We start from the raw sequence: 10005 nt of genomic DNA on the forward strand, positions 1-10005 counted from the left end.
TGACCAACGCAATCAATGATGGCCCTACTGGAATGTGTTTCAAAGTTGCTGCTGAGATGTCCTGATTAGATCTGCCAATCATTGGACACATGTGGAAGGTTTAGCAAACTTCAGCCACGTCATGCCGCAAATTAGGCCAAAGAAATCACCTAGAATTTTGTCACAAGTTTTGTTCACTCCAAATTAGTTTCTTGTGGCAAACTCAAAATATGTTTTTCCATATGAATTGGAAGAACAATTTGAACAAAAACATCTCATTCATTATCAGCAGGAACATCTGGTGGCTCGATTTCGTTATCAAACCACTACCGTTAAAAAACAGCAAACTGGGACCTCGTCAGCTTCTTCTAAAGAAATGATTGACATTTCAGTGCAGATACATAGTATTTCTTGCAAGAGGCTATGCTTTTGAAAAATTCGATGCAGGCTTTATGCACTTTCGGCGTATTTACTTGTGTTATGTCGAAATTACGAGAATGCCCACTACAGTTGTACCTGCAATGCCCCTATGCACCTGCGTTGTTCAGAGAATATATCGGTCAATCTTTGGAGGACAATACATGTCCCCAGTGTGACCGCCTTCTCGGAGGCGATACCAAACTGTCTTAACAAGCACGAACTACACAAATGGCATGTGCCTCTCGATCTCGAGGTCACTTTCTTGGTGTTTGCTTCGTAACGATGGCCACTGCATGAAATAGTAGATAGTCGATCGATCGATACTAATGATTTGGATTCTATGTATTGCAATACTGACCCTTAAAGATTCCGTGTGAGAGTTGTCGACTAAATTGATCGGCTGGTTAGGCACGCTGATTGGTTGATTCAAGTCACCGTATTTATTTATACAACGTTTCAGTGAGTGAGTGAGTGTGGTTTTACGCCGCTTTTAGCAATTTTCCAGCAATATCACGGCGGGGGACACCAGAAATGGGCTTCACACATTGTACCAATGTCGGGAATCGAACCCGGCTCTTAACGATTTAACCGCTAGGCTAACCGACCGCCCCATACAACGTTTCAGCTTCATAGGATGGATGGACGGATGACGAACAGTTCACAGTTGTGAGGTAATATGAAACTGTTCGGCACCTCCTCTCACTGAACAATCTATGACATACACACACAAACATACACATACACAAACAAACACAGACAAACACACATACACGAACAAATACACACACAGAGACACACACATATACACACACAAACACAAACACACACACACATACGCACACAAATGCACACATACACACAAACACAGGCAAACACACACATACACACACATGTACACATACACACACAAATCCACACACATGCAAACACACACATACACACATAAACAGACACACACACACAAACATACACATATATACACACACATACACACACAAGCACACACAAACACACACATACACACAAAGGCACAAATGCAAACACATAAACACACACATATGCACAAACACATAAAGACACACACACACACAAGCACATAAATACACACAAACACATACACACACTCAAACATACACACACATACATAAACACAACTACACACATACAAACACTCACACACACACACACACAAACACACACAAACACATGTCTCTTTCTCATGTACAAATGTCATCTCGACCTACACAACCAGCCAACTTTATACCAGATAAACCTTGACCCGCCTGCGTTCCTCACCTGATATACAGGACAACTGCCGTCTATCCTACATTCCGGCAAACAATGTCGTTCTCAATAGGCAAGATGTCACTGTGTGTGGCAATCATAGTTTACATGTTGTGCCTAGTCACTTGTCAGTATCAAGTGACAATCTTTCAGGATTTCGTCCTCAAAGGAGGACGGAAGACGTTTGATCCTGATCGCTGGAACGGCAAGATGGGGTTTGATAAGCCCAGTATCATCCAGTACGTGAAGAAAACTGGTGCCAGGGCTGCACGCTGGAACAAAGGAGATATTGGAGCCTTTGAGAAGGTAGATGGTGTGGTCATATTAAGTGCTCTGCTGCTGGTAGGGCAAGACATGCTTAACCTTTTCGCGAACACCAGTCGTTATCATTGATTTGTTGTGATCCATTCATATAATCTTCATCGCAATTCTGCCTTTTTTCCCAAATGGAACATGTTTTGTGGGAAAATAGAGACTGGTTATTCTTTAGTGTTGATGTTATATATTTACCCGAGTAAGTACTGGGACGTACAAGCTTTTATAACCTGAATAAACACGAGGATGAGTGAGTGAGTGAGTTGGGTTTAACGCCGCTTTTAACACTATTCCAGTTACATCGCAGCGTGTCAGCTTAATGTGGGAGGAAAGGCCGAAGTGATGTAGGTCTCAGACGTTGAATTCGTGATCGAGTTTATTTTTACAAAACGTTATTTTTGTGCGAGGATCATGGACAGACATTAGGACAAATATTGTTAATATATCACTGCAACGCTTATCGAATCCTAGCAATGAATTTGAAAAAAATGAAAAATGCTATAAGAATGCCTTTATAGCCCCATGTAAAAAAAAAATGTAACAGATTTTATTTTGCCCCTATATACATCACATCCTCGTCAACAAACCTCGACGTACAACATAACTAACGTTAGTAGACATCGATGTACAACACACGTCAAAACACCTTGATATGCAACACACTCCAGCACAAATCGATGTACAACACATGCTAACACACCTCGATGTACAACACACTCACGTTGGTAATACTCGATGTACAGCATACTAGCGTTGATAACACATCGATGACCAACACAATCAGTGTCAGGACACCGTACAACACAAGTAACACTCCTCATGCTGGTACACCTCGATGTACAACACACACATGTCAGCACACCTCAATGTACAACACAAGTAACACTCCTCATGCTGGTACACCTCGATGTACAACACACACATGTCAGCACACCTCAATGTACAACACAAGTAACACTCCTCATGCTGGTACACCTCGATGTACAACACACACACGTCAGCACACCTCAATGTACAACGAACTGACGTCAGCACACCTCAATGTACAACACACGCACCCGTCAGCACACCTCGATGTACAACACAAACACACACACATGTCAGCACACCTCAATGTACAACACACACACACGTCAGCATACCTCGATGTACAACACACACACACACACACACACATGTCAGCACACCTCAATGTACAACACACACACACACACGTCAGCACACCTCAATGTACAACACACACACACGTCAGCACACCTCGATGTACAACACAAACACACACACATGTCAGCACACCTCAATGTACAACACACACACACGTCAGCATACCTCAATGTACAACACACACACACACACACACATGTCAGCACACCTCAATGTACAACACACACACACACACGTCAGCACACCTCGATGTACAACACACACACACACGTCAGTACACCTCGATGTACAACAAACGCACACGTCAGCATACCTCGATGTACAACACACACACACGTCAGCACACCTCGATGTACAACACACACACACACACATGTCAGCACACCTCAATGTACAACACACACACGTCAGCATAACTCAATGTACAACACACACACACGTCAGCACACCTCGATGTACAACACACACACACGTCAGCACACCTCGATGTACAACACACACACACGTCAGCACACCTCAATGTACAACAAACACACACACACACGTCAGCACACCTCGATGTACAACAAACGAACACACACACACATGTCAGCACACCTCGATGTTCAACACTCACGTCAGCATACCTCAATGTACAACACACACACACGTCAGCACACCTCAATGTACAACACACACACGTCAGCACACCTCGATGTACAACAAACACACACACACACACACACACATGTCAGCACACCTCGATGTTCAACACTCACATCAGCATACCTCAATGTACAACACACAGACACGTCAGCACACCTCGATGTACAACGCAAACACACACACACACAGACACGTCAGCACACCTCAATGTACAACACACACACACGTCAGCCCCCCCCCCCCCCCCCCCCCCCCCCCCCACCATGTACAGCACACACAGGCGTCAGGACACCTCAACGTATAGCACAGACGTCAGCAGACCTCGAGGAACAACACAATGTAGCACACCTCGGTGAACAACACACTCAGCAAAGTACACATCGATGAACGACACATTCACATTGGTACACCTCGACGTACAACACACACGTCAGCACACCTCGACGTACAACACACTCACGTTAGCATCCCTATGAGTTACAACAATGTCATGATCATGACACTGTGTGCAGGCACCACAAGATCCTCTCCGGAAGGGTTATGCTGATCCAGCTTACTTCCGGAATGCAAGCTTCCAGCAGAACATAGTTTCTATATATTCTGCCAACAGAGATGGATACGGACGAACCCCGGGGAGAGAAATCATGATGGACCTTAGAGGTCAGATCAGTTTTTACCTTGATGACATTTTGATTTTTTTTGAATTTTCATACATCTTTTAACGATGCAAAAGCTGCATTTGCTTTTACAAATCATTCCCATGAAATAGAAAGACCAAAAATGAAAACGAGAAAATCCCTGAACTGACGAAATAATGAACAATGCCATTACGATCTCTAATATCGTAATGCATAATTTGTTTGAGAGAACATAAGAATACTCATCTTCACTTGTGAACATTCAGCTTGTGTTTTCGAAGTAGTTACTCATTTTGACAGAAATTAAAAGGTCTAGGAGACAAACTATGCTTGTCTGTGTCCAATAGAACGATTAATCAAACTCATTCTAGAATGATTTAGCAAGTCTCCATCGCCTCAGCTCTACGCCGAAATTTAGCATTATGCTTGGCTCAATTGAGATTTTACCATGCCTTTGTACATATAATCTTCTAAACAAGACTAAATCCGGCACTAAACGTTAGTCTTCAACAAGCCAAGGAATCATTTTCAAATGGTCAAGATATGACACTGACGTTCATGCAGGAGAGATTCTCATTGAACCACGACAAGTGGCCCGGACTCGAGATATAACACAGCCAATAGTATAATGTAACAGGAAATAAAGACAGAAAAAAGGCCTCAAGAAATGTTAGCAATATTAAATCTGTTGGAATACTTTTAGATACTTAATAAACACCATAGTTAAATGCATTAAATTTTATTTATGTGTCTTCCCTAGCCGATGCCTGGCCACACTGGATGGACACATCTCAACACAAAGGCCACTTCCCTAACAACGTGGATGCCGCTGCTGATATGGCTGCCATGTTGCTAAAGGCCGTCCATGATGGAAGCAAGGGTGACACACCGCCATACTTTGAACCAGTCAACGAAGTCGACGGTATGTGGAAATACAACGTTAACTGGACACAGATTACTGACTACCACAAAGCCGTCAATGCAAAGGTCAAGGCTACTCTACCACACGTTAAAGTTGGAGGTCCGGCATATTCCGGTGCAATTGGTCAGCTGGACAAACACGACTTTCAGGTTTGGGAAAATATCAAGGAGTTTTTGGACATGGCGGTCAAACACCTTGACTTCATTTCCTTTCACCCTTTCAGCCATATGTACATCACAGGAGAATCCTACTACTTCACAGGTTCGAATGAAGCCCGCTTTGTTGGGATAATAGATCTAATTGAAAGTTATGCCCATTCGAAAACAGGAAAAGATATGCCCATCATCTGTTCAGCCTTTGGTTTGGGGTCTATCATAGGTGTGAATATGCAGAAGCCTAACCCACTGATAGATTATGGCTATGTGTACCAGCACAATGCAGAAATGTTTACCATGCTGAATCATCGTGGAGTGGTCGACAGAGCTGTGGCGTTCTTGCTTGGACATAGAGAAAGTTTTGGGCAAGCCAGCATTGATTACAGTCTCTTGGACACCAACAACCACGAGAGAAAAACAGCCGAGGCGTATCACTTCTGGCAGGTGCTTTCAAATCGCATGACGTATCTGAGAACAGACAGTCAATTCCATGGAGCTGAGAGACTCGTGGCATCGCATGCTTTAGTGGATCCAACTTCAAAGAGGGTCGTACTTCTTCTGCATAACTTTGACACGCACCCGACCCAGGTCAAGGTCAAGTTTGATCACGGATGGATGAATCCGTCTACGGCAGTGATGTCCTGTGTCCACTTGAACTCCCACAAGGTTACAGTACGAGACAAGGAATCAAGCGTCCACCTCAACAACGGAGTCGTCACCCTGCCGACTGAGGCAAGCTGCTATCTTAAATTCCAAACTGCCTTCAACTTTGCTCACAGCAAGACGATCACGGAAACTGTCCACTACGGACAAGATGTTGCTAAACCAATACACAACAACGTTGTCACCACCAACATCAATCTTGGCCATGTGAGCAATATCCAGTACGTGTATCTGCGAGTCTGCATCAGCCTCAGTGACAAGACCGACAATCCAAAACCAACATCGGTGCAGCTGAACGGCAATTCCCTCAACTCATTTTATTTCCTACATAATCAAAACAACGGTAAATACGACACAATATGGATGACGATGCAATATCTAGTTCCAGTCTCGTTCCTGAAGCAGAACCAGAACGTGGCCAAGTTCCACTTTGCCCAATCGGGAGGGCGGATGTCAACTGTTGCTCTTGTTGTCGGAACTCTCTGATCAGTCAGTCTGTATCTTTAAGTTCGCGTACATAAAGAATACAATGCACAGTAAAATGTTTGTTGTAGTATTATGATAGTACGGGTGATAGCCCACACGTCAAATTCGCCATGCAGAGTTGCTTCCCTTAGGTTTACAATTAACCCTATGATCCCCCTGATTATGTTGATACTCTTTGCTTTGTGATTAGTATAGATTTCTTAAAAGGCTTTAACATGTGCTGATTCAAGGAGCGGGTTAACCCCAAAACGAGGTCTTTGCTATGGTTAACATCACTGACATGTCTACCTATAAATTAGACAACTTCCATGGTCAAGTGGCAGAGCGTCCGCCTGGAGAGCGGAAGGCCCGGGGTTCAATACCCGGCCGCGTCATACCAAAAGACGTTAGAGATGGTATTTGTTGTTACCCTTTCTTGCGCTCGGCATTAAGGGGTTGAAACTGGTCGGCTCGGAGTCAGTATACTGTGTCTGAGTGGGGTATTCATGTAAAACTGAGGCATGGTATCTTAGTGAGCTAGCACTATAAATCGGCGTAAGTCCGGACGAGTACAAGCAGCCACACACACACACACACACACACACACACACACACACACACACACACACACACACACACACTATAAACCCAATTTCACTTCACTTCACCTACCCATAAATACGTTAATCAACAAATAAACAAACAAACAAACTACGTACTATGATTATGACTACGTTTTGTCATGGCGCCCTGTACATAATCAAGACGGGGCCAGACAATCCAGTACACGATCAGTATAGGCAACTGGGGACCAGTGCCATGTTCAACAAAGCAACCTCAGCGCTATGTACACCTATCGCAAGCCTATGTTAAACATGACAATTATGATCACCTTAGGGATAAACGTACCTTGTAAGACGTGGTCCTAGTCTAATCTTCAGTCCCCATGGAGTAGTTGCGAATGATTTCAGGCTATTTTGACCAGTTAGAATGGCGATATACTGCACCAAATAATTGAGGACAGTTTTAACACAGTCACAGTGAAGAAGTTGAAGTGTATTGCCCCCATACAACATATGGCGATCACCTTAGTGTGTAGTACAGTACAGCGCTTTCCTGTCAAATCTTCCTAAACCACAACCAAGTCAGATCTCGAGGTGTAGGATTTGACACCCCCACCACCACCCCACCACTCCACACACACACACACACACACACACACACACACACACACCATGACACTATCGCCACTGAAAACTGAAATTGTCGAATTTACGTACACAATGTGGGGCAAAACGCTCATTTCGACGACGATAAACACGTTGTCTCCAATCTCGTCGGTGAAGGAGAAATCGTGATTCATCGCTCAACCACACTCGTCTCCAGTTTCTGAGATTCCAAGGCTGTAAGGTATGGCACCAACGCATGCATCTCTGTCGATGGATCTGTTGCAATAATGGGACGATAACTGGTCTTCTGGGTCGGATTCCAGCCTCGCGAAGACGGTTCCTGACAATCTGGTACGATATCCTCATCAAACGTCCTGCAGTCTCCGTAGCTGTGGCATTGCGATGACGTGGGTGGAACAGTCGAATGTCGCGATCCTGTGCAGGGGTAACTCTTGGTCGGCCGGTTTTCGGACGGTCTGCAGCGGCCGGCAAGAAAGGCGGCAAATGGTGCTGTGGTAGACGTTGAAGTGTCGTGCAACAGAAGACTCTTTGCATACGTCCTATGGCGATGTTCCGATGTGTGCATTTACATTAATATCAACTCTATTCCAAACGCCAAGAAATGAGCTTTTTCGTGTCGTTGTGGGACAAAGCTCTCCTGTTTGTAGCCTTAACGTGTGTCAGATTCCCACCAAAGCGTGTAAAGTATCTTCCCGAAAGCTGTAAATTTTAAGAAAATTCACAAATGACAATTGAAATCGGATCTGCAGACTTTTAAGACTGTGCTCCCGTCTACCTAAATTAGAAGACAGGCGGTAACCGATTTGTTGTAGGCTGCAATTGGACGACACTAAACACAGCTTTCATTGGTCGTCGGTATCGAATGGAAGCAAATAGAGGACTAGGTGAAATTTGTTTGTGATGTAAAATTTCTCTTGCCAAAATTAACGCAGAGCAGAGCACAACGTTTACTTTTAAGATCTTATAAAAAATGAGCGTCAAATAATTACTCTAGATCGGCAAGGTTCATGAGGACGTTACGCATGCGCACATATAACCGGATATCATACAGATCTGCAATTGTGCCATATTTTTGGGCCTCTGCCTGTTGGCTAAAAGCACTAAAAGCGCTGAGCATGCACAATTTTCCCTCGATACTTGAAATGGATGTAATATTTAGAGCGCTAATGACCAAGGTATGTGCTAAATATAGCCGTTCGCAGTCATCTGACTGTTGATTCTTACACGGATTATAACCACGTGATCAAAACTCAATGGTGATGTTTATCGCTACGAAAATGGACATTTCTTGAAAAGCGCGCTTTCCAATGTTTACTGCAAGTAATATTACTTATAGGCGGAATGACTTGTTTTCACTTTATAAGTATTGAAACTCAAAACATAATACTTAGAACCTAAGACATTAAGGGTCAAAGGGAGACTACTCTTCAAACCTCAGAGGCCAGACCTTGTTGATAATTTTAACTTTATATAATTTTTATTAAAGTCACGAACGTGATCCGAAAAAAAACCATTAACGTCCTTGAACATCAACATTGATGATATTAAAACACAAAACACTACCAGAATTTTAAATATGTGAGGTTGGTGTTGGAAAATCCCAAATGGCTGTTACTCACGGTATAAGGTCTCATATTAGGTCAGTATCAACCATCTTGGATTTTTACTGACGGTATATGGGCTCATGTGGGGTCAGTAGTTCTGCTCTCTGATTGGTCAATCTCACTTTGAGGCATAAAAATATCACATATGCAGTTAGCTTCGTTAATTAAACATCGCGATATTTCGTGATTCTGTTTCACGTGGCGAGGACTTTTATTTTCCGCAGTGGAAAGTAAAAGCAGTGATGGAAGGCTTGCTCGTGGGCCAATGATGTCGTTAACATGTTTGGTTCTTTGTCTGTTGTTTAACGCTGCACTCAGCAATTGTTCAGCTATATGATGTCGGTCTGTAAATAATCGAGTCTGCCCCAGACAATCCAGTGATTGACATCATGAGCATCGAGCAATTTGGATACGATGACATGCATCACCCAAGTCAGCGAGCCTGACCACTCGATCCCGGTAGTCGCCTCTTACGACAAGCATGGGTTGCTGAAGACCTTTTCTACTCCGGATCTTCACGGGTCCTACGAATTAAAGGGGCGGTATGCTTGGACAGATACA

General features: G+C 43.7%; 1 protein-coding gene across 1 annotated transcript; it reads left to right on the forward strand.

Annotated features, from left to right (window-relative positions):
* The first annotated feature begins 1703 nt into the window (after positions 1 to 1703).
* Positions 1704 to 6727, forward strand: LOC139457702 (funoran endo-beta-hydrolase-like). Its single transcript, XM_071239057.1, has 3 exons — positions 1704 to 1989; positions 4320 to 4467; positions 5206 to 6727. The coding sequence occupies exons 1-3, from the start codon at positions 1741 to 1743 to the stop codon at positions 6669 to 6671; spliced, it is 1863 nt and encodes a 620-aa protein (XP_071095158.1). The 5' UTR covers positions 1704 to 1740; the 3' UTR covers positions 6672 to 6727.
* The last annotated feature ends 3278 nt before the right edge of the window (positions 6728 to 10005 follow it).

The sequence above is a fragment of the Haliotis cracherodii genome, unplaced genomic scaffold (assembly GCF_022045235.1).
Source record: "Haliotis cracherodii isolate W230 unplaced genomic scaffold, xgHalCrac1.p SCAF_12, whole genome shotgun sequence".
Classification (NCBI taxonomy): Eukaryota; Metazoa; Mollusca; class Gastropoda; order Lepetellida; family Haliotidae; genus Haliotis; species Haliotis cracherodii.